The sequence below is a fragment of the Phoxinus phoxinus genome (genome assembly GCF_949152265.1).
Source record: "Phoxinus phoxinus genome assembly, chromosome: 16".
NCBI classification, from domain to species: domain Eukaryota; kingdom Metazoa; phylum Chordata; class Actinopteri; order Cypriniformes; family Leuciscidae; genus Phoxinus; species Phoxinus phoxinus.
The window spans coordinates 5998455-6026362 of record NC_136891.1 but is presented as its reverse complement, the minus strand read 5'-3'; the positions used below and the strand labels follow the sequence as shown (position 1 = coordinate 6026362).

The 27908-nt window shown below is 37.4% G+C and overlaps 1 protein-coding gene across 14 annotated transcripts in view; it reads right to left on the bottom strand.

Annotated features, from left to right (window-relative positions):
- Window positions 1-5342: 5342 nt before the first annotated feature.
- Window positions 5343-27908, bottom strand: part of runx2b (RUNX family transcription factor 2b) — a 132303-nt gene continuing 109737 nt past the window's right edge. For 7 of the 14 annotated variants that reach the window (XM_079584833.1, XM_079584840.1, XM_079584842.1 and 4 more), the window contains 3 exons: window positions 15619-15792; window positions 13763-13924; window positions 5427-8285 (listed from right to left, as the gene is read on the bottom strand). In XM_079584833.1, coding sequence (XP_079440959.1) covers window positions 7798-8285; window positions 13763-13924; window positions 15619-15792 — 824 coding nt within the window. In that variant the 3' untranslated portion in view covers window positions 5427-7797. Of the gene's footprint in view, window positions 8286-13762; window positions 13925-15618; window positions 15793-16986; window positions 17059-27908 lie in introns of all 14 variants that reach the window. The other 7 variants (XM_079584837.1, XM_079584839.1, XM_079584838.1 and 4 more) reach the window with 3 other exon arrangements.

The window sequence follows — 27908 nt, the reverse complement described above, 5'->3', positions numbered from 1 at the left end:
ATGAAAGTTTACTGTTGATTTGTGGTCTAGTAGAATGAACTGGTCTCCAGAATTCTGACACAAATGCATTATATCATTTTTATTAGGACAAAGTGGAAGAAACATAAATCCAGGTTTTTCTTGGAGAAACAAAATATCAGGTTTTTCCTCACAATCGTAATGAAGTTGCCATGTGACTGACATGCAGTGGGGTTTGATGGAGATTGTTGATCTGACAGGCACACGCCTGTGGCTTCAGGAGAAAGCTGACGACCTAACCAGAGGGATTTCTGGCTCTGCGGAGCTCCAGTCTGGCAGACCAACTGGACATCAAAGCGGAGCAGTGGGGTTTATACTCGCCCTGTCATACAGGACTGCTCCAGATCCACAAACACAGAGAAATCAGATACTTGTGGGGTTATTCTCTCAAAATGGGTGTCATTTGTATATCTCAGCCTACATGTAAAAACAACGAGTCACTGAATAGCTATAATGCCAACGTGTCCCATGTAGATTTTTTTGTGTGTGTGTGGATATATATATATTGTTACAATTGAGTCAAGAACTCAGGGTTCTATTTTAAACCCGATTTAACCTTTTTTCTAAGAGTGTATGTATTTATTTTAAGATGGCACAATGGATTTGAACAAATAAGCACATTATTTATCTTGTATATGTTGAAAATTCTACAGAGTTCACTTTATCAAACTGAAAAAGGCACCTGTGTCATAGAATTACTTTTTGTCAGGTGTGAGTTTTTTTTATTGTCCTTTTTTTGTACAATTTCCAGATGAGACATTCAATATATTTCATTTTGAATAATGGAGTCTGCTGCATTATTGTGTTATAATGTGTTTCATTTTATATATTTAATTTGTATTAGCCTATTTGTTATTAAAACAATTTGTAGGCCTACCCCTGAGTTTATCATATATGTCCCCTTTTTTAATGTACGGATTTTAATGTATTAGTCACTTTTTTTTACTGCCAATATGTGAACAGTTTGTAGCTAAACTTAAATAATGAGACCTACCCCAACTTCCAAGGTTGTCTATGAAAGCCTGTTGAATGATTTTTATGTGAAGGACTCGGACGTTTTTGCCGGGAAAATCAAAGGGATGTGACGGTTACGCGCTTCCTAGAGCCCCTCTTTCGTTCTTCTATTACACATGAAACAAAAGATTTTAAAGCAAAAAAAAAAGGATTGATTCAAAATACAGTCTCACCAGATAAAGTCTATCGTCTCAAATATATGTATAATCAAACCATCAGCAGTGTTATTTTAATTACCTCATCTGTCGACATGATGCCGGTGAATTGCAGAGATCGAGCAAACATCCACAACGCCACGATCAGATGCTTTCTTAACTGCTGCTTTCTCGATATTCATCTAAACGTTGCTCTCAGCAGCATGGACGGCACCTTGACGTTCGTTATCGCTGCAAAGGTATTTCCAACTTCTTCTCAGTAGTAGCCTAACTTACATTGAATTACACATTGACTAGGTGCACGAGCAATACTTTGCTAGCTGCAGTTCACTTAACGGCCAGCAGTGTCACTAATAACAAGGGTTTCTAAATTATCTTTACAGTAATGGACTCAATCAAAAAAACTTTGTCTATAATGACATCATGATCAACTCTCCAACTTTTTAATGTCAGCTTTTAATTTTTAGATCACTTTATTATATGTTTTGTAATGTTTGTCAGCAGAGGATGATCTTAAATTGTCAGGTCTGATACTATGGTTTTGTATAGTAAGAAACAGATATTTGAAAAGTGGAAATGTCAGCATTATACTTTTTTTTTTAAAGTCTTAAATTCCCGCAAGGCTTTTAATGTGGGATTTAACGGTAATCGGTCAATCTGGTGACATTTCTGAAAGCATACTGTGTATATCCCAACATAATTGTACACTTTTAGAAAAAACATGTTCTACTGTAGATCCTTTAAGGGTTCTGTAAGGCACTTCATATATAAAACCTTTTGTGGTTCCCATCAAGGGATCATTTTATTGATTTAGTTTTAATTAAATGTAATGAATTAAACAGCTTGTAAACATACTTTATCAGCAGAAAAAAATTAAATAACTTGAATTATTAAATAATTGTTTAAATTGAACTCCATTAAACCTTTTTTCATAGAAGTGTCTACGTATTTATCTTAAGATGGCACAATGCATTTCATCAACACATAAACACATTATTTATCTTGTATATGTTGAAAATCCTGCAGAATCGTACTGTTAAATTCACTTTATCAAACTGAAAAAGGGCACCTGTTTCGTAGAATGACCATTTTTGTCAGTACGGAGTATTTTATCGTCCTTTTTTTTCCGTACAATTTCCAGATGAGACATTTATTGCTCAGATATATTTCATGTTGAATAATGGAGTCTGCTGTGTTATTATTTTCCTCAAAACTGATTGATCAAAGCCAAAGCTGTAAAAGAGATTTTCTTCATTAGCTTTTAACAGTGAATCATCTGGTGAACAGAAAGGGTGATTACAGCCTCAGTAAAAACAGATTGTCATTTCAGTTTTTCATTTAAGTATGGAAATGTTGCTCTTCCTGTAGTGGCAGGATGTGGCGGCGTGTGCGGAGACAGTTGCGCCTGAGAGGACCCTAATTCATTTTTAGACATGACTTGGTGCCTGCATGCGAATCCAGGACAGCCGAGTTTCCTTCTCGGTGCTCCATCATGCGATACATCTCTCCACATAAGAGCACAATCTGTTCCTGAGCCCGGCTTTACCCACAGAAGCTCTCGCAAGTCCTCGGCTGTCAAGAAAATTCGTTTTATCATTCAGCCATATAAATCATCACAAGCTCCACAGGAAATCGAGAAAGTTTGACTTTCCAGTCATAAACCATAAAATCTGTCATTAATATAATAACATGCATTGGGATATCTGGAGACAGGGCTAAATGAGTACCAGACGTGGGCATCGATAAAACGGTTTGGCTTGCAACGTCAGTTTTCCAAAATACAGTATCCGAAATAATAGGTATAATGTCACCGGGACTATATGTCACTCATCGTGCGAGATCTCTGGAAACGTGATTTGACCGGTTCGCATTACCAGTTCATTAGTTCTCAATTAACACTCAGTCACCTCGAAAGGTTTATAGGGCCGTTTCTTTGACGAGAAACATGTCTTTGCTCCTCTGTGACTGGCTGAGACTCAAGATGGGAGTTTCTTTTCCAAATATTTCACATTTTAGTGTTTGGCTCAACCCTATGGAAAAAGGCAGTTTAGCATGAATATTTGGCATGCTGCTGAACTCTGTCCATCATGTGCAAGTCGATCTTCAGTGAGACGCTCACTTGTGTGGAGCGGCCTTTGACAAGTTAGATAGAAGATAACTTGAGCTTACTGGCACAAACATATAGATTTAACAATGAGATCTATTGTTCTTCTGTAGCTGTCCATGGTACTGATACCAGAGCCGATTGGTCCACAGCTACCTTGATTATCCTATGGTGTGGGTTTGAGTGTAATGTTACCAAAACTACTCTGAAGTTTCTTAAATATGCCACATTTAAAAGCACTTTGACCTTGGAGCTGTCTGAGGATAACTTTATAGAGGTCATGCTCAAAAAATGTACTTTACCTTTTATGCAATGGTTATGAATCCTATTTGGATTATTTAGGAGCCTTTACTCGCTCATATAAGACTATATGAATTTGTAATTGCTGAAGAACAGCACAGAGCTCATGCTTAGCAACGGCTCAGTTTCTCCAGAAGACAAAACTGAAATACAGCGGTGAGATTAAAGCACTAGATGGCGCAGCTGACTGTATCTGGACCTGTTAAAAACAACACGATTCTGCTGTTTCACACACGTATTGATTAAGACTCATCTTACAGATGATGTTACAATATTGTCTAGCTTCTTTAAAGAAGTCAGCAGTTTTATTTGACATCACTGAATCACTAAATACATTAGATTACACCAACAAAACTTTAAATGTAAGAGTTTCAGGTAGAGGGATTATTAAAATAATATTTATGTAGATTTTAAATTTGGTTTTAAGCATAAATGTCGATAAATTGTGACAAAAAAAGTCTTTAAAAACGACTTTGTGGTGGTAATGAAATAGGAAACAGGAACATAATATATTTACTTAATATCTTATTTTGCTTTTCAGGTACATTTTGGAAAAAAACCTTTATTAATTAAAGTCATTAATTGAAAGAAGCCTCTTATATTCACCAAGGCTGATGTTTGATTAAATATGTATTTTAATATGCAATTTATGTGACGGCAAAGCTGAATTTTCAGCATTATTACTCCAGTCTCCAGTGTCACACGATATGCTGATTTGGTGCTCGGTTATTGTTGGTGCTCAGTTATTAATAATGGTTCTTATTATTTTCAATGTTGTATCGATGAACATCAATGTTGAAGTTTTCGTTGCATAATATTTGAAGCTGTGATACCCTTTTTCTAGATTCTTTGATGAAAAAGTTCAAATGAACAACATTTATTTGAAATAGAATTCGTTTGTAACATTATTAATGTCTCTTTTGTTCTTTTTGATCAATTTAATGAGTCCTTGCTGCAATAAAAGTATTATTTTCTTTTTTTTTTCTTTAAAAAAAAAAAATCTTACCCCAAAGTTTTGAATTGTATAGTGTATCACGGTAGTAGCGTATATCACAAAAATATTGGACAGCAGAACGGTTTCTGCATGAATAATAATCATGTTTCATGCACCAAATCAGCATATTAGAATGATTTCTGAAGGATCATGTGACACTGAAGACTGGAGTAATGATGCTGAAATATAATAACAACGCACTATTATTGCACAATAATACTGCTTTTATCAAATAAATGGGGCTTATATATGTGAACTTCTTTCAAAACATAACATTTTAATTATTCCAAACTTTTGACTGTGTATGCTTAAACTATTAGTTTAAAGTTATTTAAAGATGTTCAGACATCTCTAATGGAAAGACAGAAGTACTGTCTTAGTATTAAGATAATACATTTTTTGCAGTATTGGTGGCCATATTAGTGGGCCCTTTGGTGGCCATATTAGTGGGCCCTTTAACACCAGAGAGACGAACGCAGCGCTGAGGCCAGCCGTGTGCTTCCAGGACCATCCAAAGCAAATGTTGATCCAGACTTTTGTCCAAGTCAGTGCGTTCTACAGTAGTGCGCAAACCCTGAGCTGCTTCCCCAGCTTTCATCTCCGGCCAGGTATCTGCAAGGTTCATTGATAAGGCAATGAAACTGTATGTAAATGGAACAACCCGGCGCATGGACTTCTGGCCATTAGTCTTCCCTAAAGCCCCAATGTGACTTTTAATCAATGTCAAACTGGGGAAAAGAGACGGAGGAGAAAGTTTAATGACTGAGATGATATATTTAAAGAGGAACACAGCAATGCCAGGAAACTATGATAGAATACGTTTGAGACCGACGAAACCATTGCAAAATCTCTTTTTATTTCTCTTACAAAGAAAACTATTATAATCAACATACAACAATAAAAAAAAGCCAATTTCTTTCACTGTTGTCATGATAATTTCCCCCTTAAACCCTTTTTCTATCCGTGGATAAAAGAGAACAGGCTTCACAGGGAAGAAAACACAGATGTGCAAAGGAAACAAAGCATGCAAGAACCAGAGACAAATTTGCTACAAATTGCCCTCGGTTAACCTGTCAGATAAATACTCATTTACAAAAGAAGGAACGAGATAATAATTCAACAAAACTCGGGTGGTGTATTTACCTCCTGCAATATACAACATGGTCTCTGAACGATGTAAACATTTCGTACACACTCACAGCTATTTAAATTTATAGGCAGACGCCCCTGATTTGAAGCAGTGTCTCCGTCAGGATGACGGAGGGACCAGAAATGACAATAAACCATGACCAGTCTTTCCAGAGATGCAATACTGGACCAATGTTCAGGTAAATAAGGACAGAAACACATCCTGCCCAAGCTAAGAGCTTTTGGTTTTTTAATTGCTTAAATATGGGCTTTACAAGCCATATTTGATTTAAAGCACTGCTTTGAGGAAAGCTTTCAGTTGTGTGTTGAGGTCTGTATAGTTCCAACCGTAAGGCACTAGATAAATATAACTCCGGTACGCTACTGCAGTTGGGTAAGTCAATCCGTCGATGATGGATTAACTAAGGGAATACTAATACTCTTTAAAGTTTATTTGCACACGTATAACCTGATAATGAACATTTGCATTAGCTAAATTGACAATGTACCGTCCATGGAATAAAATTGAGCTACATTACCATTCAAAAGATTGGGGTCGGTAAGAAAATCAGAAAATTTCAAGTCACTTTCAGGCACGTCATGTCACTCGGCGGCCATCTTTGATTATTATTATTCCACCATATTGTGCTTTGCACTTTCTCCCATTCATAGTAATATGAGTGCACCTTCTTTTTAGATTTACCCTCGGTAGATTTACCCTCTTAAATTTTTTTTTCTAAGGCAGGTTCATAAAAAGCTACTTAAATGTCCTAATTTAACTAAAACCTAATGCTGGTTTAATCTAAACCCTGTCTGTGAAACCGGGCCCGAAAGTCTTTGTTCTAATAAATGTGCCGATTTGTTACTCAGGAAAGAGTTCTTATTAACATCAATGTTGAAAACAGTTGTGCTGCTTAATATTTTTTGGGAAACCATGATACATTTCTTTCATCAGAATTTTTTTAAAAGAACAGAACGTTTAAAAGAACAGCATTTGAAATCGAAATCTTTTGTAGCATTATTAAAGTATTTACTGTCACTTTTGATCAATTTAATGCCAAAAGTATTCATATCTTAGAAAAAAACTCTTACTGAACCCAAGCTTTGAATGGTAGTGTACATTTAGCCTGAAAATAATAATAATAATAAAAAATACTGGGATTTACTCCAGCTGCATTTACTGCACTGGGTAATATAGTGCCATAAGTGTACTAGCCCTCTTTTTTGGGCATATGAACCACTCCAGTTATCGGGAAACGAATATAACCTTCAATATTCCGAAACCTTTCCCAGACTTTAGACGAAGCAACATAAAAGCTAAATAAATTATCCCAGCACATGCACGTTACTGAAAGAAAGCTTGATCTAGCACATTGGCAAACACTTGTGAGCATCCACGGCTGTTTCTTTGGTTTATAGCTTTCAAACAGCGAAATATCATTTGGTACCAAGCAATATCAACTGCATACAAATGTAGCGTACTTAGACACAGAGACCCTATTTCGTTTTAAACGCATTCGACTTAAACATACAACTCTGTGTGATCAATTAAGGCACATGAATTTAAATTACCCGAAACTAGTTGCATTAATTAAACATAGATGCTTTACAAAAATATTCCCCCTATGTTCCAAATACATTAATCAATCTATGGCTTCATAAGTTACTTTAAATCCTTTTATCAAATACGTATAACTTACAAGCTTAAGTTAAAAAAAAAAGCACAACAAAGAGATTTTTGATCACAAACTGTCAGACAGATGTTGTTCAGTGCTTTAAAATGATATATTAAAAACATGCCAAGACAAGTAAATAATAACATGATGCTAATGAAATACTCGACCCATCTCTATTCCTTCAATTCGAAATCCTCCTGCCTATGACAATGATTCCCAGAGGTCAAAGAGTCCAGAACAATGTATTACAACAACAAAGTTCAATGTAGTGTAAAAAATACTTCCCTTTCAACGGGCTCATAAATACTCGTGTCAGCCAGGAAAAGTAGCTCAGCGAGATCCTAGTAAGGTTTGTGCTTTAAAACCGTGCCTTTCGTTTGGAGGTTCGACGCTCACGTCATTGTCCGGTCAATATGGCCGCCACACGCCTTCGTCCATTCTACCAGCAGGATTGAGCAGAGTGGGGGAGTTGCTATGACTACCGTCTCCCTCCACCCCCCCGCCTCCATCAGCCTGGACCGGGAGGTTGGGGTTGACCAGGCTGGTTCCCGTGGATGCGCTGGTACAAGGCGGCATCATGCGGGTGGGCGATCGGTCCCCTCCGGGAACCATGGAGAACTGGTAGGAGCCGGAGGAGGCCCCGTAGTAGAGATAAGGAGTGCTGCTGCTCTGGAAGGGTCCGCTTTGGCTCTGCGTGGAGCCGGGGTACGGTGGCGGAAGGTAAGTGTGGTAATGAGCGCTGCCGAGAGACATTCCCGTGGTGACCGGGGTGGGCGTGTACGTGAAGGTCGTCGGGTAGTGCATTCTGGGACTGGAGAATCGGCTCTCGGTGAGCGAGGAGAAACCGGGAAACTGACGTTCAAACTGGCCAGGAAAAGGACTCAAATCTGTCGAACCTAAAGAAACAAATGTTGAGGTTACTTTCAAAGCAGACGGAAGTGACCGCGTTAAATTACATGACAACACAATAATTGTGCGTATTGAAATTTTCTTCATTGAACTACATTCCAGTTTAAGCAAGAGCTAAATGAGTTCATTGTGAATTAAACTGTATGTATACAAATTTACACACACAAACCGTGTATTTAAATGTTTTTGAAAAGAAGTATCTTATGCTCACCAAGGCTCCATTTATTTGAAAAATACAGTAAGTAATAATGAAATAAACAGCCATTACTCGAGTCTTAAGTGTCACATCATCCTTCAGAAATCAATCAATCAATCAATCAATCAATCAATCAATCAATCAATCAATCAATCAATCAATCAATCAATCAACCAATATATCTATCTATCTATCTATCTGTCCGTCCGTCCGTCCGTCCGTCAGTCAATCAATCAATCAATCTGTCTGCCTGTCTGTTTATCTATCTATCTATCTATCTATCTATCTATCTATCTATCTATCTATCTATCTATCTATCTATCTATCTGTCTGTCTATCGGTATGTCTTTCTCTCTGTCTGTCTATTTGTCTGTCTGTATATCTATCTGTCTATCTGTCTGTCTGTCTGTCTGTCTGTCTGTCTGTCTATCTATCTATCTATCTATCTATCTATCTATCTATCTATCTATCTATCTATCTGTCTGTCTATCTGTCTAGTATCTATCTATCTATCTATCTATCTATCTATCTATCTATCTATCTATCTATCTATCTATCTATCTATCTATCTATCTATCTATCTATCTATCTGCCTACATATACTGTGTATATATATATATATATATACATATATATACACTCATATAAATTTATTGAAAAAAGCCCTGCATTTAAATAAAAAAGTAAAACTACATTCAAATGACAGAATGTAGCTATTAAAAAGCAACCATTACCGACGCACAGACGAGAACAGTTTATCGATTAGTTGGTTTAACTTCATTGTGGTTTTTCCTCTTTGTCACAGACAAGTTCATGTGTATGTGTATTCATGTGTGCGGTTATGTCTCAGTTCATTTGTGTCTCCAGGCTATTTATATGCCTCTGTATTCTATGTGCATGTTTAAATTGTTTCTGTGCATACAAAAGTGTGTGTGCGTGTGTGTGTGTGTATCTGCATCACTTGGCAGCCGCACATAAAACACAACCAGGATACATAATGGGTCACACATTTGGAAACATTTAGAGGGGCGCGAAGCAGCATCGTAGCGAGAGAGACAGACGTCTGCACTGTTGTGGGCTTCTGGTATCTTCAGCATTATAAACCCAGGCAAAAACTGTCCATCTGCCCTTCTGTCCTTAACATATTCTTTATTTCTCTCCAAAAATCAGAAACCACTAATGGTCTGTAGCTATAGCGCTAGTGCCAAGGGGTAAAGGAACAAAAAGAAACGGCCTCGCCTCCCTGGCGCGGGGCTGTTTTCATAAATCACACGGCGTCTTTCTTGTCACCATGTCTGCGCCTGTGGGCCGACTGGGTGGCATGGTTAAATGTGGGCGATTTGCGGAGGCACGGCTTGTCGCTAATGCTAGCAGTGTCTCCTTTCCCCTCTACAGCCAACCCCTTTTTCTTTTATATTCAAAATCTTTGGTTTGAGCGGCTGCCGATCGTGGTTCTCTCGCCCCGGGCTGCGCAGACAGCCTGTGCTCTGAATAAAAGGCCATATGATAAAAGCGGAAAAGTTATTTACATACAATCTCTGGTGCTAGTCACCAGAAATCCATAGACGAGATGGCGCTGGTCTTGAAAACAGATGCTATGTCTGTAAAACGAATGATTTATTTGGCAAGAGTGATTAGTTTCAGGTGAACCAAACAATTATGGGTTATTAAGTTTAAGTCATGTCTACATGAGGTATGATGTCACCATACAACACAGTGCAGTAGTTTTTACCCTTTTATTCGATACAATACAAAATCTAAGCCTATAACTTTCTAAATTTGACAAGCAAGTATGTGAACACAAATGCTTCGAGATCGATTTCATGTATTTTTTTTTTTTAAATGAATCAGACCTCAATTCATAATGCAACTAGTGTTCTTATCATTAACTAAAACTATTAAAACATTTGGTTAATAATAAAATAACATTTAAATATTAGATAAAAAACAAACTAAACGGACATTAGAAATACAGAAATCAGTTAAGTTGAAGTAGTACAATTACTAGCTAAAAATAAAACGTAAAAAAAAGGTAAAAGCATGTAACCAAATTAAAAAATCGAATCAAATATTAAATATAAACACAGATTTAAAATATTAATAAAACTATAACTACTATAAAAGTATATAAATAATACTAAAATAACTTTTTTGCATTGCAGATGTTAGCATAATCTGTAATCATTTACAGCTTCTGTCTTTACTATTATGTAGCAGTTAAAAAAAAAAAGTTAGTAAAAGGGAAATGTTAAAGTCAGATAAGTCATTAATGGCAGTATTCTAGAAACCTCTTGGTGGCACTTGTGACACAAAAAAAATACAAACTTTACCTTTAAAACTGATAAGTTGATAGCTAACGATCTGAATAATAACACAATAACCCAAGTTTAAAGGCACAGTATGTAAGTTTCGGCGCTAGGTCGCTTATTCAAAACGATAACAAAGGCGTAGCTGAATGACGCCGCGAATGAGTGTGGAATCATTGTAGTCTTCACCTCCACAGCCGATGGAAAGCAATCCGACGGGACGAGGCAGAAATCATGTTCATGGATGAGCTAATGTATTAAAGTTTTATTAATATTAGCGTGGTATGAAGCAGGGCAAAGCTGAGAGCCGCGGGATCAGAACGGTCTCGAGTCCAACGAAGGAGCTTTTATTTTACTTACATGCCACAGTCGGCAGCTGCCGCTCCTTTCGTTTTGTTGTTTATGTTTATTTTACGATTAAAGTTACTTTGAACGTTTGCTGGTTCCCGCCTTCTTCTTCTATGAACTTGAACTTTGTTACAGTTACATTTGATCACTAATAACCCCATTATTATATTTGCAAGTGCTGAATTACTACTCGTACGGCTCAGTCTATTTGAGGAATTAAAACTGTTTTACTTGGTCAAAACCATCATGCTAAAAAAAAATGTTTGAGTGTGTTGAAAGTTATGTTATTACTCTTCTTGTTGCACATTGCAGTAAGCTAGATAAATATTAGAATATCATATTAATAAAAGTTGGATGACTTATGTTGCTAAATGCAATTCATTTAAAAAATATCGTACGTCAGAGAAAATGCTGTATTGCTGATTTTGCTATGTTAACAAAAAAGTTTAGTCTCTGATGCATAGTACAGACATCAAGAAAACAAGAGATTCAAACAATAACACTTTCAGTGTTGAGCAATATAACAAGGATTCGTTTTTTTGTCAATAAAGATATCCAAACAGTTGTTTACCTGTCTAATAAAACATAATATATTAAAGCGTCTTTCCATGGTTTCTACGTAATTTGACGTGGATATGACGTCATTGACAGGCGACGCAATGACACCGGGTGTCACACTGGTCAAAATGGCGGATTTCTCTGGATTTAAATATTGTTTTTTTTGGTATTTAAATCCAAAAATCCTTTAATGGCACATACAAGAAGGTAACTCTATCGCCCCCTTGAGCACGGAAGTATATTACCACCAACACAAACACACACTTGCAGTGTTAAAAGACTAAGACTAATAAGTGTTTTATATCCCGCAAAAGACTTCAACAACGAATATTTGCACTTACTCTTGCAGTTAAGTTGTGGGAAACATTAAAGAGCCCTGTCCTTATCTGACATCAAAGCTATTATTAACAAAAGCTCACATGCGCCAGCATCACATGAAAGAATGATATACCTAAATGAATTAAACATGACAGGCGGGTGGCAGGCCTCCAGAACCTGCCAGCCAGCGCTCAGGTGAGGGAGATTCTTCTTTAATCACTTTAAGCCTATCCAGGTTCTCAGGAATGGGTGAGGGTGTATGAAGGTAAATTACAGAGAATGAAAACACTCATCTGGCACTGATTCAAACAGGTGTTTGGAAATGGAAACTTGTCTGTCTACATTTATTATTTCAAGGGTATCTGGGTGTGTTGTAGGGCACACAAGGACAAATTATCTTATGGGGTGCAACTCGGGCACCGAGTGGCCTTCCATTCCCCAAAGGTTCTCTGGGAAGCGTAACGCTATAAAGCGGCTTTATTTGCCCGCCACCGGCCTGTTATTATGTCTTGGTCTGTTATTAACGATATACTACGCAGGATCAAAGTCATGGAAAGAGGAGCTAAGGAAACCTTTTTTTCCCCCCTTCCCCCGAGTTTTAAAAATACACTCATGGCGCAGTCCAATTTTAAAAACTGGCTCCGTTTACAAATCTACAGGACCATTACCTAATAAAAATCGAGTGAATTTGAGATTGTGTTTCTAACGAATTATGACTTTGAAATTTAAAGCTATAATTTGTTTAATATGATTGACAGACCATTACAGAAAAATGATAATTTCAGAAAATAGCCCTACCAAAACGAAACCCCAATTGTTTTTTTGTGTGTTTTTTTAGGTTCATGTGTGTTTCTCATTAATCTGATTAAACTTTCATCCAACAAATCTAGGAGCGAATTTACAAAACATTTGCAACACATTTGTGTCAATTTCACTAAACTAAATGCAAAAAAAATACAAAAGCACATAGAAAAATTACATAAAATTTAAATATAAAAACAAAAGTTAGTTAAAAATATTAATAAAAACTATATAATAGCATAAATGTAAACACATTATATTACATATTAAATTTAACACGGAATACACATTTTTTTCCGTTGTGTAAAGGGCTGCTATAGACGTTATAATCTGTTATAATTTACAAATAGTTTACTATTTCATAAAAAAAAAACAAGTTAAAGGTAAAGTGTGTATGTTTTTAATGCTAAAATACTTAAATCTCACGTGGAGACAATAAGTAAGACATTGGTAGACTGATTTCTCTCAAAATTAATGTTAGTTTTCTGGAAACCAGTTTGAAAACAGTTACTATTTTGACAATTCTGCTTGGTGGTGCATACTCATTTCCAAATTAATTGAAATAATCCTGCGAGTTATTCTTTTCAGCACAAACATGCTTATTTCGTATGCAAATGAGGCTTGAATGTGGCTCATTCACAAAATTCTGAGCCATTTTTCTAATAACAGCTGGTAAATGCAGTTTTTTTAAGAGTTACATTTAGATTTAAAAAATGTGTCGTTAATATCTCTTAAAATTTTCAGATTTTTAAGTAAACGCACCCCTTAATTTCCAAATATCTTTCAAAGGTGCTTAATCAAAAGTAAATTCACACAAACCCCGAATCTTCTAATTGTGCAAATCACCATAACACACGTGCCCACCCCCCTGCCCACTGCAGTGTTGGAGGCGAGGGGTAGGGGGCGCACCTGCCGTGGGTCTGAGGCTGGAGGTTACCTGGAAGGCGTCTGGGCACGTCGCTGATGGAGGGCAGTCCAGTGGCCCGGCTGGACGACAGCGGAGTGGTGGAGTGCACAGACGGGGAGGCCATGGGACTCAGGTACGACGGGTACGTCTGGTCGTATGACCAAGGTGGGGAAGATTGAGCCTGGCGTGGATCTAAAGGTACACACAGAGAACAGGTCAAAGACAAGACCACAGTTAAGAGGACGGTTCACCCAAAAATTTTAATTATGTCGTCATTTACTTCTCATGTAAATTAAGATGACTTCTAGTGGAACACAAAATGAGATATTTTAAAGAAAGTTGGTAACTTAAAAGTTTCGGTTCCCATTGACTTCCATTGTGAGGACAGTCTATAGATTTGTTTCCCCGCACCAAACACTGATATATGCAATTAAAGGGATAGTTCATACAAAAATTAAAATTCTGTCATCATTTACTCGTTCCAAAACCTGTAAGACTTTTGTTCATTTTAAAAACACAAATGGAGATATTTTAAATGAAATCTGAGAGATTTCTGTCCCTCCATAGACAGCTACGCAACTGACACTTTGTCGCGGCAAAAAGTTAATAGAGAGATCATAAAACGAGTTGAGTGGTTTAGTCCAAATTTTCTGAAGAGACTCGATCACTTTATATAATTCAATTCAAATTAAGCTTTTATTCACAAATAGCGACATGAGGGTGAGTAAATAGTGACATCATTTTCATTTTTAGTGAACTAACCCTTTAATTAATCAGTACATCTTGTCATTAATTGAATTAAACTGAAAAATGCAATTCTTGATCTATTTATATTTGTCTGTCTGTCCCATATAGAAGCCTTGTGTACTTAACAAATACAATATGATCCCTTGGGTAAATTATTTAAATGAATGCCTTCACAAATGTTTGTCTGAGCTGACGTATTTCATGCCTCATAATTCAAGCTCTCTGTCATGCCAAGTATCTGTTTAAAAGCAGGCATATAATTGCTAAAGTCAACAAGGCACAGTGCATTTGTTCTCGGATTCAGTCTCTTGGCTTTGGAACGGTACAGTAACAGGACCCAGAGTACAGGACATGCGCTCTCCGAGCAGTAATTAAGGACAGGTGATATCCTGTTCTCTCACAGTGACACAACTTCTGCCCTAGGCTGTCCACACTCGGTTTCCACTTGTCCATCATGTTGCAGTGTGCGATTTCAGCTTAGACCAATAGACACTAACAGTGACACACACACACACACCATATATGCTGAAATGCTTGGGTGGATGAGTAAATACAATTGCTGCAAGTTATGATTCAAAGCAAACAACAATTGTGACAGGTTAGCGGTGACTCAAAGGGTCCTTGACTTCATTCGTGTGGATTTGTGTGCAGATCATACCAATAAAACAGGAACTTAAGAAATATGTGCACATCGGTAAATTAAAATTACTTGGGTATTTGATGAATTACAAGGACATTTAAAATAAACAAATCAAACAAACAAAAAACGTATATATCTATAGTTCAAACAATAGAGTATGCTGCTAGCAACGCATATACATTGAATGTAATGTAAGTGTACTTGGATAAAAGCATCTGCCAAATGCATAAATGTAAATAATTAAATATTATATCCATTCATCCATTCTCTAAACCGATTGTCCTGTGGCTGTGGGGATGACACTCACACAAACTTTCATGTTACATGCGATTAATCGCGATTAATCGATTTGGCAGCCCTATATTAACATCTAATAAGAGTGATATACTGTAATAGTTTTTGCTGTCACTTCTTTAAATGTGGAGTCAGCTGCATCTTTCTAAATTGAATAGAATAGAATAGATAAGAATAGAATACGCAGTGTGTTTCTATCTCATACCTGTGATCTGCGTCTGGCCCTGAGGCGTGAAGGAGTTGGGGCTGCTAAGCGAGGGCCGTGGTGTTTGCGTTGGCACGGCAACCCTCATGGTGGTCTGCCGGATACGCTCTAGTTCACTGAGACGGTCGGAGAACAGTCCGGCCTTCGGAGAGTCATCCAGCTTCGGCCTGTGCCCTGCAATCAATATACGGCCATCAATAAAACTGACCACCACATAATAACTTGTATTTATATATTTTTTCTGACAAGATACACCACACGTGTTTTGCATATTACAGCACAGTTACTCGCACTTCTGCTCCTCAGGGGCTGCATGTAAAAACAATCCTACATCATGTAGTCCGAGTTACGAACAAATGATTCTTATGAACTGGTTCTTTTGAATATGACTCAAGACTCACGAACTATGGATAAAGATAATTTGAGAAATTAATTAACCACATTTGCACTTACCCTAAATGTAACAAAAATCTTTGATGTAATTACTTAAGTGTTAAAAGTAAAAATTTCAGTTATTAATAGTGCAATGTAATGATGTTCAATCATCTGTTTTTCATTATTATTATTATTAGTCCAAGTTGTTTAGTTATGCACCAGGGCCGTAACCACCACAGACACTAAGGGCCCTATTTTACCGATCTAAGCGCATGGCGCAAGTGCTCTTAGGCTGTGTCCGAATCCACTTTTCCTAGTATAACGACGGGAAAAATGGTCGGCATGCCCGGCGCATGGCCTAAAAGGGTTGTCCCTATTCTCTTAATGAGTAATGGGTGTGTTTTTGGCGTAACGTGCAATTTTTTTTGTGCAATTTCCAAAGTGTAATTTCCCATTCCCTTTAAAAGCCAGTTGTGCTCGCGCCATGGCGGATTTGGCAAGCGGAAAGACTGAACGCGTCTCCAGAGAGGAAACGGATCTGCTCGTATGCAAGGTTAAAGCGCGCAAGCAGACAAGCCGGATTCCACAATATATATTTTTTTACAATTTTACATTGTAATCCTTTTATTTTTAATATTTGGCTAGTTTGTGTGCTGCTGGGCGTCCCAGTATGTGTAATAAGCAGAGTGTACTCGCGTTGTGGACCCGCCTATAGCCTAGCCCGCGCTCTTTAAATAACAAAAAAAATATTGCACCATTGACTTTAGACCAGGTTTCAGTTTCAATATTTCAATCATGGCAACTCTCTGAATAATTTTAGCATGCTATTGAATATGGCAATGTTAATGTATTTGGTCTTGGCTGACTAGCTCCGCTACGCTGCTGCTGTTGATTAATGCTAATGCAGAGTAAGTGTGGAATTGCTACTGCTAAAAGATACACAGACGTGCTGATGTGAGCATGTAAGATATGCTGCTGCATAAATAGACATACATAAATCCACAGCAGATCTAGGCAGGTGGAGCTGGGGGAGGTGGAGGGTTTCAGGGGAACTCTGATAGCGCCCTGCAGGAATAGCACACAGAAAACAATGAACCAGACTATTTAAATGTTGAGCAAGCAATCTCATTGGCCGCAGGATCAGCAGAAGCCAATCAGCTTGTTCCTTGCGCTAATGAGGTGATTGCTTGCAGATTGCATGTAAAGGACCTGCACTCAAAAAAGTTTTTAGTGGGTCTTCTTGATTATATCTCCTAGCATGAAAAAGTTAGCCAATCTATGATGAATATGTATGGCATATGTTTGACTATGAGACAGGTGTTCCATTTCCCCTCTTTATAAGAGCTTTCATTATGCCCCATGGCATTTGAGTCTTTCAAGCCACAATTTACCGTGACTCTGCCATATGGAGTCAAACCGAATCTAATTTCATTTCCATAAAAAAATCAAATATTACATATTCCATGTTCTTAAAATATCGTCTATTAATCTGCCCCATCAGGGCGGGGATTTGGCTTTGACAATGAAGTGCTATGCTTGGCATATAATAACATTCTGTTGGCACACAGTAAACACTCAACCTTCCCAGACAAGACGAAACGCTTATAATACAAGACCGCATGTGCTTCCTCTGTATAGGATGCATGATGACACTGGCCAGCACCTTTCTGGAAAGCTATAACAGGAGCGTTTAAGAGTCCATATAGCCTCAAGTCTATTCTCGGCAAATTAGAAGAGGGATAAGACAGCAGCGCGGCCCAATACACAACTAGCCCCTTTTTCCACATTAAAATGGTCCAGTGTCTCCCTCAGACTGCAGCCGGTTTTTTTTTCTGAGAAGGCCGTAAAGTAAATATCAAACAGGAGAAAGAGAAAAACTCCTGCTGGAGTTGGCAGCGCTCCAGTTGGCACCGAAAGAGCGATCTACCTCTATATCTCGACTAACCGACCTGTGCCAGCAGAACAAAGAGAAGCAGCAAACACACTCAGAACAGTTTCATAATCAAATCATTAAAGTGCTTTAGTACAGTATGAAACTATGAGTATGAAGTGTTTTTTAATCTTAAAATCCTTTCTTCAATCTTAATACACAAAGACAACTGTAAGTCATACACTGTCAAAATGATATGATCAATATGTTGACAACATTTGTTTTTACATTGCAATAACTCATCAAAATAAGTTAGGCAATTTTCAAGTTATACAAGATAATTTTTTTTAAGTCAGTCGAATGTAATTTAAGTTTAAATTATTTAAATTTTTAATTACAATCAACTTTTTACAGTGCAAACATTTTTAAATCAAGATACATTTGCTTGAGGAGCAAAATGACTTTGAGTTCATGCATAAAATCAAGTAAAACCATCTGTCAGTGGTTTAGAAAAATACATTTAATTCAAAGGGGAAACAAGATTATTTTTCTTACCCTTTTTACAGCTTTTCCCCAATTTTTTTCAGCAGAAATTCACTTAATTTTTATACATTTTCAGGAAACTACGTCATTAAATTTTCTAAGTCTTTCTCAGTTAAATGGATCTTGTTTTAAGATTATTTAGATATCTGTAATAGAAGAGAAGACACAAATACTGAGAGAGAAAAATCATATTTTTGCAGTGTAGATATTTGTATTATAAAACAACACAAAAATAATAGTAAGAACATCCTTTTTTGCAGTGTGTTTTACCGACTAAAGCTCAAGAAGTGTTTGAAAACATTCATCCATTATTTCCGTTTGGTTCCCCAAATGGTGCAGAAATTACACACTTCATCTTTAATTTCACGCATGTCTTCTGTAGAAGCATAAAAAACGATTGAGACACAATAATAAAGTATTTCGCCTCAATGAAAACATTACAGCTAATGGAAAGATCATTAGCTTGACTCTGAGTGTAACTTCAGGACATTGTTGCATTGCACTCCGCCTTTGAACTCGCAAGCAACGTGACACATGTAAAAGCTAAAAGCTAGCATAACTCAACCTCCCAGGAAGTGCAGCATTTGAGCAAACCATACCTTTTCACACAAAGCCAATTTGTATGCTATAATTTTTTTTGTGACAAGCTGAATCCAGACATTGGACCTGACATAAATCCTGCAGGGGAAATAAAACGGACAAAGATGTGCTTTGTGCGGCTGTATTTCACAGGGATTGATATAAAACACAATGTGCCGCGTTAGGAGAGACGGCGGACTCTGATCACCAGTAAATTTCGAGTGTTCAATGTGCATCCGTACTGCTAAAGCCTTCCTGAAGACAGATTTGCAAGGGGTGATATTTAGATTTTTGAGAATCACCAGAGCAGAAGTTACAACAAGACCACATACAGGTATAATAGGTACACCAGAGATGGATTCGGATTTGCAAACAATGGGAATTTTCAGCAAGAGTTCTGGAATGTTAAGTGGCTTGTTTTTGATTCTGTCCGTGGAGAACATGTAGCCACCTTAGTTTGGATAATGTATCTGGTTACATTTGCTCGCCCAAGAAGTATCTCTTGGGGGTGGGGGCAGCCAAGTGGTTAACAATCTGGGCTGCTAACACAAAGGTTTTAGGTTCAATCCCAATGGTGTGGATAAAATACAAAACCAGGAACGAGTGTTAAAGAGATCACAAGTACTTTTGTACTGTTGAGCTCAACAGGTTGCCTCAGGGTAGCTGACGCTAGAAGTCAGCTTTGAATGAAGAACATCTGATAAAATATAGTTAATAACTAAATAATGGTCTCTCCCTCACAATTATCTGAAAAGCTATGACAATTTATCATTAAAAAAAAAATGCTACAATTTGTTGGCTTGATCTTTGGCCTAGTGGGTAGTGCATGTTGTGTCGTGTTTGGAACATTTCCTGCTTTTGTTTCTTCCTCTTCTTCCCATCAATTCCTGTCCTCTCTCTATTTCTAAATCAATACAATGTGAATGCTAAAAAATAATGGCTAGGGTTGAAAATGACAAAAATTAAGCACTAAAACATGATTTTGAGACATTAATAGTGATGGAAGACAATGAGCTTCTATCGCTACGGCGGTAGTCTCGACATTACAAATTACTTTTTAGAAGGGTTGTCAGACGTTCCGGTATTTAAAAAAATATTTTTTTGTAGTAACGGGTATATTCAGTACCCGCTGATAGACGCTGTTTTCAAACGGTCTCGTCCGTGTTTGTTTGAACGTTCTCTGAGCGTCAAAGGTTTCTATTTACGCCATGTTTTTACAAGCGTTGAGCATTGTAGCCAATCACAATCATTTCTGTTGAGTGCATGAACCCAATGGCCAATCAGAAGAGCAAGTCAGTAGTGATTAGTTAGAATCCACTTAAAAACGCACACGGTTTTGTTTTGTTCAACGTGAGCGGTGTAAACAATATAAATAAGAGATTCATTGTACAATTAAAACCGCTTTTTTCTTATAACAGGGGTTTTCCCAAGATAGCAGAATTCAGTGAGCTTGTGCTTTAGAGATTGACAGCCTTAGTGATGATAAAGGGAGGCTTCTTCTCTTGCAATCTAAATACAAGTTTAGTTATCCATGCCGCTAAGTACACTGCAAAGTGACAGACGTATATAAATGCGCTATTGAATTGGAAACTGAGGTGATTGACAGTGATAACCAAGCGACGAGACAAAAATAAGTTCTTAATTCAACGGTTTTTGCTCCGGTACCGAAATTGGTCTGACCAATCATACTTCGCCATCCGCCATTTTGTCCGACAAAGCAGTCAGGAGAGTTAGTAGATTAACATGGGAGGATTTGAACTTGAGAAGCGGAGTGTACTGACGCCTTTCCGCGGTTAAAACAACATTCCTTCTGATGTTCATTCATGTTTATCTGATGCTATAAATGAACTAGAAGGAAGAGATGATCGGTTCACGCACAGCTTTAACTGAGGCTCTACAGCGATCTGTCAGGCACATTAAAGAGCCACAAAACGGTATTTATTGTTTACATTTCTTTTAAAAAAAATGTAAAGGTGAGACTTTGTTTATGTTAAATATCAAAAGTAACCGAAAAGTAACCTGGTCTGTCCTGTCTGTCAGGGTGTTGTCAGTCTCCTCTCTACTCTGCGATGTATTTTTCACTGCGTGAGAACATGGTGTGGCGTGAGAGCGGTGTAGCTTGTCGGACATAGCGACAGTAACTAAGGGGGGTAGGTCTTTGCGAACGGTCAATTGGTATAGAGAACCGCAAAAAATTACTTGTATTGGTACCGACTACTGAAATGTTGGTACCTTGACAACACTACTTGTGAGTGTAAATGAAATCAATGGTATAATAATGTCAAAATTATCCAGAAAAGCAATGAAGAATACAAATGCAAAATACAAACTTACAGATATTTATTGATATACATGTATTCTTGTGGTTTTGTTGCTGTTTTAATTGGATAATTAGTGGCTGGAACATTTGTATTGAGCTAAATTGTATTGAGAACTTACCCCAGCTGAAATTGGGGCTTCAGGATCCATAAAATAACTTAGTGACATTCAGTAAAGGAATGAGCACAAGGACATCATCTGTATGAGGAGATGTATTTAAGAGAGCCAGGAAACCAGATGAAATCACTGCTGGAGGGAAAGTCCCAAAAATTCCTGTCATCCCCCAGCCAGAGGAGTGAGATTTTCGATAGCTAGCACTTCCCTGTCCAATCACAGAGCGGAAGCGCTAACACATTCATTCCAGATGTTTAAATGGCCCTGTGGGATGTGGCCCAGTCTCCAGCTGACACAGATCTTATCTCAGGTTGAGAATCACAGAGCAAAGAGAATTATAATGGAGCAATTCCTGTTTTCAAGCTTCCTTTGATGACAAGTCTGTATGGCCACATCAACTGACCCAAGAACAATTGATGGAAAAAAAAATGAAATGAGTGTGAAATATATGATCCAAGGGTTTTTGGACTATTGGAAGAACAGCATGAAAGGCTGTTTGGACAAGGAAATCTAAACAAACACTGATGACTCGATAACGAATTCCGATGGTAACGAGCAATGGACACAGGAACTGATGAATTTAGGACACGTCAGTGGCAATTAAACTGTGACTTGCAGGGAGACACAATCAAAATGGCAAATGTCTACTAAATAAATACAAAGTAAAAAGTGTAAATATATAATATATATATAACATTATTTATTTTAATTGATTACAATTAAATAAAATATAAATTATACATATACTTTTTTATTGGAAACCGTGATACACTACCATTAAAAGTCTGGGGTAAATACTTTTTTTTATTTTTTTTAATACTTTTATTTAGCAAGGACAGAGTTAAGACTTTATATTGTTAAAATTTAACAAGATTTCTAAATGCTGTTCATTGAACTTTTTATTCATCAAAGAATCCTGAAAAAAATGTATCAGTTCCCACAAAAATATTAAGCAGCAAAAACTGTTTTCCACATTGATAATAATAAGAACCATTATTAATAATTGAGCACCAATAATAACTGATAATAATTGAGCAGTACCACAAACCACACCCCCTACAATGAAACCTGCAATGTCACCCAGAGCACCTCCCTCAAGAATCACCGATGTTGGCTGCATCCGAAATCCCATACTTCCCTATACTATACAGTAGCTGAAAAACAGTATGTGACAAAAGAGGTATGTCTGAATTCACATTACTAAAAGAGTATAGGCAAAAAGCACCTATACTACACACATTCATAATATAGAAAATACTTTTTATTCAAAATAATTACCTAAGATAGTATGCGATTGGCGATTTCGGACGCAACCATCATGACTAGTACCGCTCTTCTTCTACTACACTTTCCTCACTTTTTTGCCACCTAGTGATAAGGCACTAAGATCGTATTATATATATTTTTAGCTATAATTCCCATAAGTCTGTATTCATTTGATTGTGTAATTGATTTTATGTTTTACTCATAGCAATAATTTCATACTTCATTAGATTCCAAAGCAATATAACTTACAAACCTTACATAAAACTTAAAATAATTTACTTCAAAAATCGTTTTGGTCAATGACATCCACGCTTGTTTCTTCGCATGTGGTGTAAATTGTAGTAGGCATAACTGGCAAGACAGACCCTTCTCGAAAATTCAGCTTTGCCATCACAGGAAAAAAAATGACATTTTAAAATGTATTAAAAAACAGTTATTTTTAATAACATTTCACAATATTACTGTTTTACTGTATTTTTTTAATCAAATAAATGCAGACTTGGTGAGCACTTTTAAAAACATTTTTTTTTTGACTGTTAGTGTATATATGATTAGAAAAAAATTATTAAAAACTAATATTGGATTTTAGAACAGATTTTCATTATAAATCCTCTGCTGTGGAATCGCTTCTCTCGTGTTGTCTGTGTCAAGTGAAATATTTCAGCATGAAAAAAGTCAAGACAAAGAAAATTAGTATTTGAGAGAATCTTCTCCATCTGTCTCCGTCAGTGATGCCGCTTCTCCCAAAACAATTTGTATATGACATCACTACCTGTGGGGCGAGGCCACTGCACATTTCACAAAACATCTGCTGAACGTCATTGAAACGTTCGACAGGGAATGTTTTAGACATCTTACAGATCTCACGTCCGGACGACGCACATGCGCTAGCCGGAAATTATGGAAATTCATCACCGGCCGTCATCAACGGGGTTTTTGAGAAAGTCAGCGGAAGAACGGAATAAACTGGAAAAGAAAATCAGAGAAAAAGAGAGGGGAAGGAGAAAAAGGAAAGTGGGAGGAAAAAGCCAGGCTGTTGTGGAGTGTTGCCAGGTGTCTGTGTGGTCTTTACATTTCAGCATTTAGGAGGAGAGCCAAGCAGGGAAGGGGTACACACACACACACACACACACACACACACACACACACACACACACACACACACACACACACACACACACACACACACACACACACACACACACACACACTTCAAACCGCAGGCACACTTCTTCATCACCTCCATGCGGATATGAAAGCAGTGTGACTCGGAACAGGGCGCCATCAGTATTTCCCGACTTCTAATGAAGCAGCACTGATATACGCAGCAACTATCCAAACCAGACGCAAACACACACACAACCTCGGTGGTTGGCACCTTCACACACAGTCTGAACGGATCGAGCCTGCGGTTCTGGTTTTCTCCTCTTCTCCTCTCTTGTTTTGGTTGGGTTTATATGAGCAGTTCTCATTGTAAACTTAACTCGCCCCAAAGTGACGCCTCTGCTAAGTGAAACCGACTTCTTTTTACATTCATTGTAAGCTTAAATAATGTCTATCAGTCTTGTGTGGTCTGTTTTGAAAGGAGTGCCGCGCGACGCGCCAAATCTGGCTTTTTTACTGTAATATCAGCTGCTGTTATTGCTAAGGATAAATGATTATCCCCTTTCAACTCGTTGATGTGTGAGATTGTCAAAACAATGAGACTCGTGTCAGATTTGGGATTTTAGCTTCAAGCAAATTCACTTGAAAGGTGATTTTGAGCAGATTTACTTGTGGTCTCTGTGACTTCTAACAGACTGCTGTGATTGAGCTGTGGAGAGACAGAGATGCATAGAGCACTTCCTATAGGTGTTACACAGTGACAGTCTAACACTGAATCCATAATTACACTGGGCCCCCAGCGCAGGCATGTTAGTTTAACCAACTCCACCCAGACTATTAGATCAAATGACGCTTAATGAGTGCTATTAGACACCAAACACACACAGAAGTTGGGTTTCCATGTTTTATGGGGACTTTCCATAGACATAATTATATTTGTACTGTACAAACTGTGTATTCTGTCCTCTACCACTACCCCGAAACACAACCCTCACAGAAAACGTTCTGCATTTTTACATTTCATGAAAATTTGTTTTCGTTTTTTTTTTTTATGAGGACTTTCCATAGACATAATGATTTTTATACTGTACACTAACACTACCCGTAAACCTATACCCATCACAAAAAACTTTCTGCATTGTTACATTTAAAAAACATGTCCCCACAAGGACAAGGATTTCGGATATTGCCAACTTTGTGGGGACATTTTGTCCCTATCATGTAGGGTTTACCATAAACACACACACACACCTTTTGGGTGTACTGTACATGTTTAACGGGGACTTTACATAGACATAATGATTTTTATACTGTACAAACTATATACTCTATCATGACTCTAACCCTAACATAGAAAACCTTCTGAATTTTTGCCTTAAACAAAAAAAAAGGGGGTGGGGACAAAAAAAATAAAATAAATGGACAAAGAATTTTCTTCTAAAGCTTGGAACTCGCAATATCATGGGTTTGATCACGAAGGAACAGGCATTTCATATAGCGAAATATTAAAAAAAAACCATTGTATTGCAAATACGGTACACACTATATTGCATTGCTGGAACTATTAAAGGCATAGTTTGAAGTAACCAATAAAATCTGTTTTTAATTTGATCCCTTTCTTTCCTGGAGTGTACGAGGAACACACATGCTGAAGTGCTTCTGAAATCACACCATTTCTGTACATTTCTAATTTATTGGGATCGCTTTTTTATTAAATGTTTTTTAAACATCATATGTTATATCATCAAAATATTTAAAAAAATCATAGAAGTTAATACTTTTATTCAGCAAGGACACATTAAATTGATCAAAAGTGACAGACTTTTAGAAAACATTTTTCAAATAAATGCTGTTCTTTTGAACTCTCTATTCATCAGAAATTCCTGAAAAAGTCCTGCGTTTTCAACTGATAATAATCAGAAGCATCAAATCAGCCAATTAGAATGATTTCTGAAGGATCATGTGACACTGAAGACTGGAGTAATGATGCTGAAAATTCAGCTTTGCCATCACAGGAATAAATTACATTATAAAATATTTTAAAATAGAAACCAGTTATTTAAATTCTAATAATGTTTTACTGTGAAATATTACCGTTTTCACTGTATTTTTGATAAAGCAAATGCAGCCTTGGTGAGCACAACAAATCATGAAGAATTTTTTTTACCAACCCCAAAACTTTTGAACAGTAGTGTACATATATATAAACATTTTTTACTTTTTATGAGTTATTTTTATTGGAAGAAGTAAAGTGCAAAAGTGTCCAGCAAATTAATACATGAAGAAACATTGACCTTGCAACTTAAAAACGATTGAACGGCACCCATTTAGCAACAAGTAGCAATGACATATCCATGACTCTCATTCCTGCAATAACCTTTAAAACACTCTCTCCATAATTCAATTCAAATGTTAGGACAGCATGCACTGTTATGATACAACTGCAATAAAAAACAGGTGTATGGACTTGAGCTGAGCACTTCTGGCTGAGAGAAAAGCCCATGTGTGAGCCAATCAAGAGAGAGACGTCTGTCACGGAGAAATGCTCAACGCTCTCGTTGTCTAGCGCTTTCCTGGCCCTATTGATTCACAGTTCATATGGCACCCATCAAGATCTATTAAACACACAAACACATTAATACGCTTCCTGTACTGGATATCAGCCTCAGAATGAGGCCTGTGTGGTGGATGGGGAAAAACACGAGCAGTACAGCCACCTGTGCTGGACATAATGAGGATATTTTGACTGAAATAATAATAATTTGATGTACAAAAACATGTTACAGTTATTTCTATGATTCTTAAAAAATATAAACACGTAGAGATGTTCCATCAGGACACTCTGACGGCACACTGTAGGCATTGTCTGAACGTTCGAGACGGGCCTCTTCCCAAATTACCTGCTCATTAACGCCAATTTCAGGTTTAATGAGGCAGAATTGCAAATGAGGCGTTCTTCGATAAAATCAGTGCGAAACGTGAAATTATTAAGAGGGCATATGTGATTCGTCCCATAGCGAACGCATGGACATCTGCACATGCTCAGAGCGCAGGTGATGTTTGACCAATACTGCGCATTTATTTCTGGGTTCATTTGTTTCCTCGTCTCTGCTTAATTGATGCCGTTGCTGTATGTGTTCTCTCTTTTAATAGCAGTAAGTGTTCAGGATATTTCCAAACACCAGCAAAGTTCTTGTACAGTAGATGTTTCAAGACTTTTATACTTTAAACTGTCTAAACTGGCTGCGTCCGAAAGCTGACTTCTTGTTATCGAGTGCACTCAATCCCGTAATGCACCACAGCAACGAGTGTACAACCAATGTATGCTCAACAGCTATACCCATAATGCACTGTGAAGGTCATGCCAAATTAATTCCCGCGTCTCGCCAGAAGATGGAGCCGCAGCTGAATCATCCATCCATCCATTTTCCAAACCGCGTGTCCAATGTGGCTATAGCGTAATATCACAGGTATACATTCCTTTTTAATTGATTATTAGATTGTTTAATTAAGGTTTACACATGCTAGTTTTCATGACAGAGATCAAGATAAATATTTTCATTACTACCGGAGCTGCCAGTTTGCTAAGTTTCAAATGATTATTAAACAGCAAGCACAAACTGTGCAAAAGCCACACTCAGTGTCCGGATTCACTCACTCGTTTACATTCACTCCTTCAAGTGGACTATATTAGTGTAGTAATGTAGAGAAATAGTGAATGAGGGTATAGGGGGCGATTTCGAACACAGCCGTAGTGTTTGCGCGTGAAGGCACCAAACGAAATTACCAAATGACATTAAAAGTGGGTATTTTCCACAAAAATACAGGATTGTGGGATATCAACGGCAGTGGAGGATACATCTATGCTGCCTTCAAAAATCCATCAGATGGAAGATTCTCAGTAGACAGGATGTGATACGATCATTGGAATTTTTTTTTTTTTTTTTTTAAAGGCATATTACCCCTTTTTTGGGGGGTGGGGGTTACAAAATATCACATTACATGTTCAATTCAGGCAAGTGGTGTCCAGTTACCAGTTACTGTACGTTAACAAAATTGTGGTCGGAAAGGAAAGGTCAAGTCCAGTGCATAGCATTATGGGACACTTTCAATAATAGTT